The 12,500-nt window shown below is 51.3% G+C and overlaps 1 protein-coding gene across 1 annotated transcript in view; it reads right to left on the bottom strand.

Moving 5' to 3' along the window:
• Positions 1-12,500, bottom strand: part of kcnn3 (potassium intermediate/small conductance calcium-activated channel, subfamily N, member 3) — a gene marked incomplete at both ends in the record, with an annotated part of 243,583 nt that overhangs the window by 71,777 nt on the left and 159,306 nt on the right. The window contains 2 exons of the mRNA XM_083761983.1: positions 23-200; positions 11,281-11,402. Coding sequence (XP_083618109.1) covers positions 23-200; positions 11,281-11,402 — 300 coding nt within the window. The remainder of the gene's footprint in view (positions 1-22; positions 201-11,280; positions 11,403-12,500) is intronic.

Below are 12,500 nucleotides of genomic sequence, written 5' to 3'. Positions count from 1 at the left end.
CTCCGTAGACAGACAGACAGACAGACAGACAGACAGACAGACAGACAGACAGACATACCATAATCCCGGTGAGCAGACAGACTCCTTTCCCACAGTAGGTGTGAGGGACCATGTCTCCGTAGCCGATGGACAGGAAGGTGATGGAGATCAGCCACATGGCGCCCAGGAAGTTACTGGTGACGTCCTGGGCATCGTGGTACCTGCAACAAAAACACTCACATGTTTTACTGCAATAAATACATACTCCGTCACAAGGAAATGTACTTGAGTGAACCCATTCTGTACGGGAACCCCTTTTGGTGTTTTAACTATTGAAAAATAGCAGATCTACAAGCTCATAGCGCGCCACCGAGTGGCGCGCTATGAGCTTGTAGGTCTGCTATTTTTGAAAAATCGTAAAAATGCGGCACAGATCTTTGAATATATATTCTTTCAGAGCGAACGTTTTTTTTTTCAGGCCTAAATGGGTTAAAGTACAAAAGCATTATCATCAAGATGTACATGTATAAAGTACCAAAGTACTCCTTATGCGGAATGTCGCATTTCAAATATCTCATCCCAAAATTCATGAAATAAAAAATATATGTTTTTCCAGGACCAAAATACAATACAGAAACAGAGAGAGTTCCTATTCCAGCACCGCGGACAGAGACACAGTTCCCTCTCAGCACCGCGGACAGAGACACAGTTCCTTTCACCACCGCGGACAGAGACACAGTTCACTCTCAGCACCACGGACAGAGACACAGTTCCCTTTCAGCACCGCGGACAGAGACACAGTTCCCTTTCAGCACCGCGGACAGAGACACAGTTCCTTTCAGCACCGCGGACAGAGACACAGTTCCCTTTCAGCACCGCGGACAGAGACACAGTTCCCTTTCAGCACCGCGGACAGAGACACAGTTCCTATTTCAGCACCGCGGACAGAGACACAGTTCCTTCAGCACCGCGGACAGAGACACAGTTCACTCTCAGCACCACGGACAGAGACACAGTTCCTTTCAGCACCGCGGACAGAGACACAGTTCCCTTTCAGCACCGCGGACAGAGACACAGTTCCTATTTCAGCACCGCGGACAGAGACACAGTTCCTATTTCAGCACCGTGGACAGAGACACAGTTCCTTTTCAGCACCGTGGACAGAGACACAGTTCCCTTTCAGCACCATGGACAGAGACACAGTTCCTTTTCAGCACCGTGGACAGAGACACAGTTCCTTTTCAGCACCGCGGACAGAGACACAGTTCCTTTTCAGCACCACGGACAGAGACACAGTTCCTATTTCAGCACCGTGGACAGAGACACAGTTCCTTTTCAGCACCGCGGACAGAGACACAGTTCCTTTTCAGCACCGTGGACAGAGACACAGTTCCTTTTCAGCACCACGGACAGAGACACAGTTCCTTTTCAGCACCGTGGACAGAGACACAGTTCCTTTTCAGCACCGCGGACAGAGACACAGTTCCTATTTCAGCACCGCGGACAGAGACACAGTTCCCTTTCAGCACCGCGGACAGAGACACAGTTCCTTTTCAGCACCGCGGACAGAGACACAGTTCCTATTTCAGCACCGCGGACAGAGACACAGTTCCTTTCATCACCGTGGACAGAGACACAGTTCCTTTCAGCACCACGGACAGAGACACAGTTCCTTTCATCACCGCGGACAGAGACACAGTTCCTATTTCAGCACCGCGGACAGAGACACAGTTCCCTTTCAGCACCGCGGACAGAGACACAGTTCCCTTTCAGCACCGCGGACAGAGACACAGTTCCCTTTCAGCACCGCGGACAGAGACACAGTTCCCTTTCAGCACCACGGACAGAGACACAGTTCCTATTTCAGCACCACGGACAGAGACACAGTTCCTTTTCAGCACCGCGGACAGAGACACAGTTCCTTTCACCACCACGGACAGAGACACAGTTCCTTCAGCACCGCGGACAGAGACACAGTTCCTTTCACCACCGCGGACAGAGACACAGTTCCTTCAGCACCGCGGACAGAGACACAGTTCCTTTCAGCACCGCGGACAGAGACACAGTTCCTTTCATCACCGTGGACAGAGACACAGTTCCTTCAGCACCGCGGACAGAGACACAGTTCCCTTTCAGCACCACGGACAGAGACACAGTTCCCTTTCAGCACCGCGGACAGAGACACAGTTCCTTTCAGCACCGCGGACAGAGACACAGTTCCCTTTCAGCACCGCGGACAGAGACACAGTTCCCTTTCAGCACCGCGGACAGAGACACAGTTCCTTTCAGCACCGCGGACAGAGACACAGTTCCTTTCAGCACCACGGACAGAGACACAGTTCCTTTCAGCACCGCGGACAGAGACACAGTTCCTATTTCAGCACCGCGGACAGAGACACAGTTCCTTTCAGCACCGCGGACAGAGACACAGTTCCCTTTCAGCACCGCGGACAGAGACACAGTTCCCTTTCAGCACCGCGGACAGAGACACAGTTCCTTTCAGCACCGCGGACAGAGACACAGTTCCTATTTCAGCACCGCGGACAGAGACACAGTTCCTTTCAGCACCACGGACAGAGACAGTTATTTTCAGCACCATGGACAGAGACACAGTTCCCTTTCAGCACCACAGACAGAGACACAGTTCCCTTTCAGCACCTCGGACAGAGACACAGTTCCTTTCAGCACCACGGACAGAGACACAGTTATTTTCAGCACCATGGACAGAGACACAGTTCCTTTCAGCACCACGGACAGAGACAGTCCCTTTCAGCACCACGGACAGAGACACAGTTCCCTTTCAGCACCGCGGACAGAGACACAGTTCCCTTTCAGCACCGCGGACAGAGACACAGTTCCCTCTCAGCACCGCGGACAGAGACACAGTTCCTATTCCAGCACCGCGGACAGAGACACAGTTCCCTTTCAGCACCGTGGACAGAGACACAGTTCCCTTTCAGCACCACGGACAGAGACACAGTTCCTTTTCAGCACCACGGACAGAGACACAGTTCCTTTCAGCACCGCGGACAGAGACACAGTTCCCTTTCAGCACCGCGGACAGAGACACAGTTCCCTCTCAGCACCGCGGACAGAGACACAGTTCCTATTCCAGCACCGCGGACAGAGACACAGTTCCCTCTCAGCACCGCGGACAGAGACACAGTTCCTATTTCAGCACCGCGGACAGAGACACAGTTCCTTTCATCACCGTGGACAGAGACACAGTTCCTATTTCAGCACCGCGGACAGAGACACAGTTCCCTTTCAGCACCACGGACAGAGACACAGTTCCTTTCAGCACCGCGGACAGAGACACAGTTCCCTTTCAGCACCGCGGACAGAGACACAGTTCCTTTCAGCACCGCGGACAGAGACACAGTTCCCTTTCAGCACCGCGGACAGAGACACAGTTCCCTTTCAGCACCGCGGACAGAGACACAGTTCCTTTCAGCACCGCGGACAGAGACACAGTTCCTTTCAGCACCACGGACAGAGACACAGTTCCTTTCAGCACCGCGGACAGAGACACAGTTCCTTTCAGCACCGCGGACAGAGACACAGTTCCTTTTCAGCACCGCGGACAGAGACACAGTTCCCTTTCAGCACCGCGGACAGAGACACAGTTCCTTTTCAGCACCACGGACAGAGACACAGTTCCCTTTCATCACCGCGGACAGAGACACAGTTCCTTTTCAGCACCGCGGACAGAGACACAGTTCCCTTTCAGCACCGCGGACAGAGACACAGTTCCTTTCAGCACCGCGGACAGAGACACAGTTCCCTTTCAGCACCGCGGACAGAGACACAGTTCCCTTTCAGCACCGCGGACAGAGACACAGTTCCCTTTCAGCACCGCGGACAGAGACACAGTTCCCTTTCAGCACCGCGGACAGAGACACAGTTCCCTTTCAGCACCGCGGACAGAGACACAGTTCCCTTTCAGCACCGCGGACAGAGACACAGTTCCCTTTCAGCACCGCGGACAGAGACACAGTTCCCTTTCAGCACCGCGGACAGAGACACAGTTCCCTTTCAGCACCGCGGACAGAGACACAGTTCCTTTCAGCACCGCGGACAGAGACACAGTTCCCTTTCAGCACCGCGGACAGAGACACAGTTCCTTTCAGCACCGCGGACAGAGACACAGTTCCTTTCAGCACCACGGACAGAGACACAGTTCCTTTCAGCACCGCGGACAGAGACACAGTTCCCTTTCAGCACCGCGGACAGAGACACAGTTCCCTTTCAGCACCGCGGACAGAGACACAGTTCCCTTTCAGCACCGCGGACAGAGACACAGTTCCCTTTCAGCACCGCGGACAGAGACACAGTTCCTTTCAGCACCGCGGACAGAGACACAGTTCCCTTTCAGCACCGCGGACAGAGACACAGTTCCCTTTCAGCACCGCGGACAGATACAGTTCCCTTTCAGCACCACGGACAGAGACACAGTTCCCTTTCAGCACCGCGGACAGAGACACAGTTCCCTTTCAGCACCGCGGACAGAGACACAGTTCCTTTCAGCACCGCGGACAGAGACACAGTTTCCTTTCAGCACCGCGGACAGAGACACAGTTCCCTTTCAGCACCGCGGACAGAGACACAGTTCCTTTCAGCACCACGGACAGAGACACAGTTCCTTTCAGCACCACGGACAGAGACACAGTTCCTTTCAGCACCGCGGACAGAGACACAGTTCCTTTCAGCACCGCGGACAGAGACACAGTTCCTTTCAGCACCGCGGACAGAGACACAGTTCCTTTCAGCACCGCGGACAGAGACACAGTTCCCTTTCAGCACCGCGGACAGAGACACAGTTCCTTTCAGCACCACGGACAGAGACACAGTTCCCTTTCAGCACCGCGGACAGAGACACAGTTCCCTTTCAGCACCGCGGACAGAGACACAGTTCCTTTCAGCACCACGGACAGAGACACAGTTCCCTTTCAGCACCACGGACAGAGACACAGTTCCCTTTCAGCACCGCGGACAGAGACACAGTTCCCTTTCAGCACCGCGGACAGAGACACAGTTTCCTTTCAGCACCGCGGACAGAGACACAGTTCCTATTTCAGCACCGCGGACAGAGACACAGTTCCTATTTCAGCACCGCGGACAGAGACACAGTTCCCTTTCAGCACCACGGACAGAGACACAGTTCCCTTTCAGCACCGTGGACAGAGACACAGCTCCCTTTCAGCACCGCGGACAGAGACACAGTTCCTTTCAGCACCGCGGACAGAGACACAGTTCCCTTTCAGCACCGCGGACAGAGACACAGTTCCTTTCAGCACCGCGGACAGAGACACAGTTCCCTTTCAGCACCGTGGACAGAGACACAGTTCCTTTTCAGCACCGCGGACAGAGACACAGTTCCCTTTCAGCACCACGGACAGAGACACAGTTCCCTTTCAGCACCACGGACAGAGACACAGTTCCTTTCAGCACCGCGGACAGAGACACAGTTCCCTTTCAGCACCGCGGACAGAGACACAGTTCCCTTTCAGCACCGCGGACAGAGACACAGTTCCTTTTCAGCACCGCAGACAGAGACACAGTTCCTTTTCAGCACCGCGGACAGAGACACAGTTCCCTTTCAGCACCGCGGACAGAGACACAGTTCCTTTCAGCACCGCGGACAGAGACACAGTTCCCTTTCAGCACCGCGGACAGAGACACAGTTCCCTTTCAGCACCGCGGACAGAGACACAGTTCCTTTCAGCACCGCGGACAGAGACACAGTTCCTTTTCAGCACCGCGGACAGAGACACAGTTCCTTTCAGCACCACGGACAGAGACACAGTTCCCTTTCAGCACCACGGACAGAGACACAGTTCCCTTTCAGCACCACGGACAGAGACACAGTTCCCTTTCAGCACCGCGGACAGAGACACAGTTCCCTTTCAGCACCACGGACAGAGACACAGTTCCCTTTCAGCACCGCGGACAGAGACACAGTTCCCTTTCAGCACCACGGACAGAGACACAGTTCCCTTTCAGCACCACGGACAGAGACACAGTTCCTTTCAGCACCGCGGACAGAGACACAGTTCCCTTTCAGCACCGCGGACAGAGACACAGTTCCCTTTCAGCACCACGGACAGAGACACAGTTCCTTTTCAGCACCGCGGACAGAGACACAGTTCCCTTTCAGCACCGCGGACAGAGACACAGTTCCTTTTCAGCACCGCGGACAGAGACACAGTTCCCTTTCAGCACCGCGGACAGAGACACAGTTCCTTTCAGCACCGCGGACAGAGACACAGTTCCCTTTCAGCACCGCGGACAGAGACACAGTTCCCTTTCAGCACCGTGGACAGAGACACAGTTCCCTTTCAGCACCGCGGACAGAGACACAGTTCCCTTTCAGCACCGCGGACAGAGACACAGTTCCCTTTCAGCACCACGGACAGAGACACAGTTCCTTTTCAGCACCGCGGACAGAGACACAGTTCCCTTTCAGCACCGCGGACAGAGACACAGTTCCCTTTCAGCACCGCGGACAGAGACACAGTTCCCTTTCAGCACCGCGGACAGAGACACAGTTCCCTTTCAGCACCGCGGACAGAGACACAGTTCCCTTTCAGCACCGCGGACAGAGACACAGTTCCCTTTCAGCACCACGGACAGAGACACAGTTCCTTTCAGCACCGCGGACAGAGACACAGTTCCCTTTCAGCACCGCGGACAGAGACACAGTTCCTTTCAGCACCGCGGACAGAGACACAGTTCCCTTTCAGCACCACGGACAGAGACACAGTTCCTTTCAGCACCGCGGACAGAGACACAGTTCCCTTTCAGCACCGCGGACAGAGACACAGTTCCCTTTCAGCACCGCGGACAGAGACACAGTTCCCTTTCAGCACCACGGACAGAGACACAGTTCCCTCTCAGCACCACGGACAGAGACACAGTTCCTTTTCAGCACCGCGGACAGAGACACAGTTCCCTTTCAGCACCGCGGACAGAGACACAGTTCCTTTTCAGCACCGCGGACAGAGACACAGTTCCCTTTCAGCACCACGGACAGAGACACAGTTCCTTTCAGCACCACGGACAGAGACACAGTTCCCTTTCAGCACCGCGGACAGAGACACAGTTCCTTTTCAGCACCGCGGACAGAGACACAGTTCCCTTTCAGCACCGTGGACAGAGACACAGTTCACTCTCAGCACCGCGGACAGAGACACAGTTCCCTTTCAGCACCGCGGACAGAGACACAGTTCCTTTCAGCACCGCGGACAGAGACACAGTTCCCTTTCAGCACCGCGGACAGAGACACAGTTCCCTTTCAGCACCGTGGACAGAGACACAGTTCCCTTTCAGCACCGCGGACAGAGACACAGTTCCTTTCACCACCGTGGACAGAGACACAGTTCCCTTTCAGCACCGCGGACAGAGACACAGTTCCCTTTCAGCACCGCGGACAGAGACACAGTTCCCTTTCAGCACCACGGACAGAGACACAGTTCCTTTCAGCACCGCGGACAGAGACACAGTTCCCTTTCAGCACCGCGGACAGAGACACAGTTCCTTTCAGCACCACGGACAGAGACACAGTTCCTTTCAGCACCGCGGACAGAGACACAGTTCCCTTTCAGCACCGCGGACAGAGACACAGTTCCTTTCAGCACCGCGGACAGAGACACAGTTCCTTTCAGCACCGCGGACAGAGACACAGTTCCTTTCAGCACCTACAAGCTCGTAGCGCGCCACCGAGTGGCGCGCTACGAGCTTGTAGGTCTGCTATTTTTGAAAAATCGAAGAACGACTGACATAGACACATAGCTTTATCAGAAAACTGTCAGGATGTAGAAGACATTTTTAGAATCTGATCTCAGGTCAGAATGGAGTTAAATAACGACACCATGGCCCAGGCGGTGGCGTAACCGTCTGGGCACCCGACTGGTAATCCAGTCGCAGTGTGCCGCGGGTTCGACTCCCGAGCCCGACACGGCCTTTACTGCATGTCTTCCCCCCCCATCTCTCTCTCCCGTTTCCTGTCAGCCTACTGTCTGTCCCTTCAAAAAACCAATAAAAGGCGTAAGACGCAAAAAAATAAATAATAATAATAACGACACCGTTGCAAATGCCCTCCTTTCTCCCTGCAGGTTAATGTTCTGACAGTTTACTGACAATCCACGCCGTCTGCAGGCTGATGGCACCACGTGTGTGTGTGTGTGTGTGTGTGTGTGCGCGTGTGCGTGTGTGTGTGTGTGTGTGCGTGTGTGTGTGTGTGTGTGAAGCTCTCAAACGGTACAATTCTGTAACCGCAACGGGCTGTACTGTAGCTGTGAAATGAAATTAATGAAGGGATAGCGACCGCACGGCTCTATTATAAAAAAAACGTCTGCAAACAATCTGCCAGAGAGACGAGTGTCTGCTCCTCTCCTGTGAGGCTGAGCCGTCCTGCCAGGCAGAGGCAGCTCGCTGCTGGCTTTGATCAGCCTGAAGCGCTACGCGGGACTCTCCCTGCAGAGCTGGAGCACAACTCACTTATACTGGGAAAAAACATTTTGTTTTTGGTTTTACTCAAGTAAATGTATCAACGCTGCAATATAGAAATAAGAAGTGTAGGTCGGGAGTGGCGTATTGTCGGTATCCGGTAACAAGCAGGAGTCTGTCCCTGTTACAATGCACTATATAGACACCTTGGGAGATGGAGTCTGTCCCTGTTACAATGCACTAGACACCCTGGGATATGGAGTCTGTCCCTGTTACAATGCGCTAGACACCCTGGGACCTGGAGTATGTCCCTGTTACAATGCACTATAGACCCCTGGGAGATGGAGTCTGTCCCTGTTACAATGCCCTAGACCTCTGGGAGATGGAGTCTGTCCCTGTTACAATGCCCTAGACCTCTGGGAGATGGAGTCTGTCCCTGTTACAATGCACTATAGACCCCTGGGAGATGGAGTCTGTCCCTGTTACAATGCCCTAGACCTCTGGGAGATGGAGTCTGTCCCTGTTACAATGCCCTAGACCTCTGGGAGATGGAGTCTGTCCCTGTTACAATGCACTATAGACCTCTGGGAGATGGAGTCTGTCCACGGTACAATGCACTATAGACCCCTGGGAGATGGAGTCTGTCCCTGTTACAATGCACTAGACACCATGGGAGATGGAGTTTATCCATATTACAATGCACTAGACACCCTGGGAGATTACAATTTAGGCATTTAGCAGACGCTCTTAATCCAGAGCGATTTACATTAAGCAAGAACAAAAAAGCATGGGAATACATCACATAAAAAGCATTTATCATGAAACATGCATAAGCTAAGAACGTAACAGTGGAATATCTATATAATGAAACTATACATATGAACTATACAGTACATATATACTATACTATGCTATACATGTGTACTATGATGACGTGCTATGACTACATACAATGCAATTATAGTACATAACATGCTATAAGTCTGTATCAAATGCTATCTAAGTCTACAGAAATGCTATCTAAGGGGTTGGGGTAAGTGCTATGGGCCATGATGGAGTCTGAAAAGGTGGGTTTTCAGACTACGGCGGAAGATTGGGAGTGATGCTGCAGTTCTGACTGCAATGGGAAGTGCATTCCACAGTTTTGGAGCCAGAAGGGAGAAGAGTTTGGGACGTGTGGAGCGTTGTCCCGGCGTTTTTAGTGAGGGTACTTCCAGCTTCCCTGCGTTGGCTGATCTGAGTGCGCGGGAGGGTTTGTAGGGTTCAATCATACTTGCAAGATATGGGGGAGCCATACCTTTGGTTGCTTTGAATGCCAGCATCAGAGTTTTGTATTCTGTGCAGGCAGCGACCGGGAGCCAGTGGAGGGAGCGGAGCAGGGGGGAGACGTGTGAGAATTTTGACTGGAGATGGAGACTGTCCCAGTTACAATGCACTTACATGACACCGGGTTTAGCAGTATGCTTACATGTCTATGTTAAATTATTCAGAGGTGCACATTGTCTGTGGAAGGGGACATTTTCACTACACAGTCCTGTTCGGGAAAAGTTCACCCAACAAGTGGAACACTGATGTCCGAAAACAGACATGGAGCACTTTCAATTCTATAAAAAGATATGCCTAATTCTATCTCTAAGGATATCCAATAGCATTTTTATCTTTGAGATCCAAGACTGTATAAATTCCTCACAGAGTGTACTACGATTTGTATTTCTGTGCACACTCCTCCCGCCCTGACCCCTGGGGGTCCCCGGTCCCCTGACCCCTGACCCCTGGGGGTCCCCGGACCACGCTTTGAGAAGCAGTCATATGTAGTAACCTGACCAGAAGCATGAGTGTATTAGCCCATTCTGACCTGAGATCAGATAAAAAAAAATGTCTTCTACATTTCTATGTCAGTCGTTCTTCGATTTTTCCAAAAATAGCAGACCTACAAGCTCGTATCGCGCCACTCGGTGGCGCGCTATGAGCTTGTAGATCTGCTATTTTTCAATAGCTAAAGCATTACGTAATGCTATAACACAAAATGGGTTAGGAAAGTGTCCATGAGGGCCCATTACAATGACTGATTCTTTGGCCCCACAGTCACTGGAGTAAATATTGGACCCATTCGTCATGAGACAGGCGTCTCTAACGTTTTCCAGGCCAAGGACCACTTAGCTGACAGAGAGAGAGAGAGAGAGAGAGAGAGAGAGATAGATATGAAGCAGCAGTGCTGGGCAGTAACGAGCTACTTAAAGATGGAGTGCACAGTCCAGTTTATTCATGTGTTAATGAGGTGACAGTACTTGAAGCTGTGCATTCATCGTCAGAGGCATTCATTCAATAGTTGTGTTTGGAACAAACACTCACATGCAGCTATGGCCGTTTATTGTCAATGGAATTCAATATTTGTGTTATTAGGACAATGTTTGTGTTTATTTACACAAAACATAATGTAGGCTTGGAAAATGTTAGGTTTTTACTCTCATACGTCGTGTACACTAGATGTGACACCTTGAGCCCCAGTCACGGACCAACGCACGCGCGCACGCACGCACGCAAATTGTACTTTAGCTATGGAAAAATAGCAGATCTACAAGCTCATAGCGCGGTACCGAGTGCCGCGCTATGAGCTTGTAGGTCTGCTATTTTTGAAAAATCGTGAAAATGTGGCGCAAATCTTTGAATATAATGCTTTCACAACGAACGTTTTTAACTCATATCTTTGCTTGTGGGTCGGGGGTCCCTGGAACTACATATTTTCAGATGGGGGATCCGCAGCCAAATACATTGAATTCTGTCTGACAGACAGACAGACAGACAGACAGACAGACAGACAGACAGACAGACAGACAGACAGACAGGTCGTACCTCTCACAGACCCGTACGGTCCAGGCAGCGATGATCCAAAGAGAGATGCTGAAGACCAGCAGGACGGTTCCTGGACAGATGGTCATCAACGTCTTCATCACGAACCTGGTGTTAAAGTGCACCTGGGGAGACACGCACACACACACACACACACACACACAGGGACACCACTGTTCATTTTGACGGCAAATTTTGATTTAGTTTTACTTTTGAATACAATTTTAATTGAGGGTAAAACAGTGGATTAAAAACAAATTTACTGGTAAATTCAAGGCATATGAAGAATAAAATCTTATAAAGACAGCTATAGGGGTCATCAATATGTCCACACACACACGTACTTGTGTCTGTGGCATGACGTGACCTTGTCCCTGAAGGCAAATCTTAGATTTTTGGTGTTTTATATAGAAGTCTGAGGCCCTCATTTATCAATCGAGTGTAAAATCTGCCACAGATTCGAGTACAGGTTTCGTAGTACACCCACGTCGCCACGGCATTTATAAAGTGATCGCAAACAGCTGATCCTTCCTTAATTTCGTTCTGTCGTTAATAAATGTGACGGCTGAAATCTATCTGGCACGCCCTATGGAATCAAGCCTCGGCCTCGTTTTTGCGACATGAACAACGGCAATACGTTTCCTGAAACCATGGTTACATGGTTTCACTCGCTTGCCTTGCTGCCCCCTCTCTCATACACCCACACACACACACACACACACACGCCACACGCAACTTGCAACTTGTTGTATCTTAAATAAATAAACCTGCATGAATTAAATAAAGCTGTCTGTTTCTCCTCTCGCTTCGCTTCCCTTGCTGACACAGTGTTGATGTATTCCTTTACTTTTTTATTTTTATTTTATTTTTTGTAGCCCATATACATTTACGTTTTATATAAACATTTTAGGAGTGAAAACATATGTTTAAATGCCTGTGACAGCCTCTCAGCTGGTCAAACAATGCTGCTCCGCTGTTCTACGACAGAAACACAGGTGAGGACAAAGCGTACGACAGCTCCCGACCAGACGTGACTTTTGAACTTTCTCAAGTTCAATTTCAAGCTTTGGCGGAAATGGTAAATGCCGAAAATTTCGGTAATTTCGGCGTGCACCCATATTTTGGCGTACGCACGGTTGATAAATGAGGGCCTGAGTGTGTGCCATTTGTGACCAGATTTGACTGAGAGCTGAGAGCCTGCCATCGCGCAAATTCCAGCTTTT

Source organism: Protomyctophum parallelum (genome assembly GCF_964188405.1).
Source record: "Protomyctophum parallelum genome assembly, chromosome: 3".
Classification (NCBI taxonomy): Eukaryota; Metazoa; Chordata; class Actinopteri; order Myctophiformes; family Myctophidae; genus Protomyctophum; species Protomyctophum parallelum.
The sequence above is the reverse complement of the archived record's forward strand: the minus strand, read 5'-3'. Positions and strand labels throughout refer to the sequence as shown.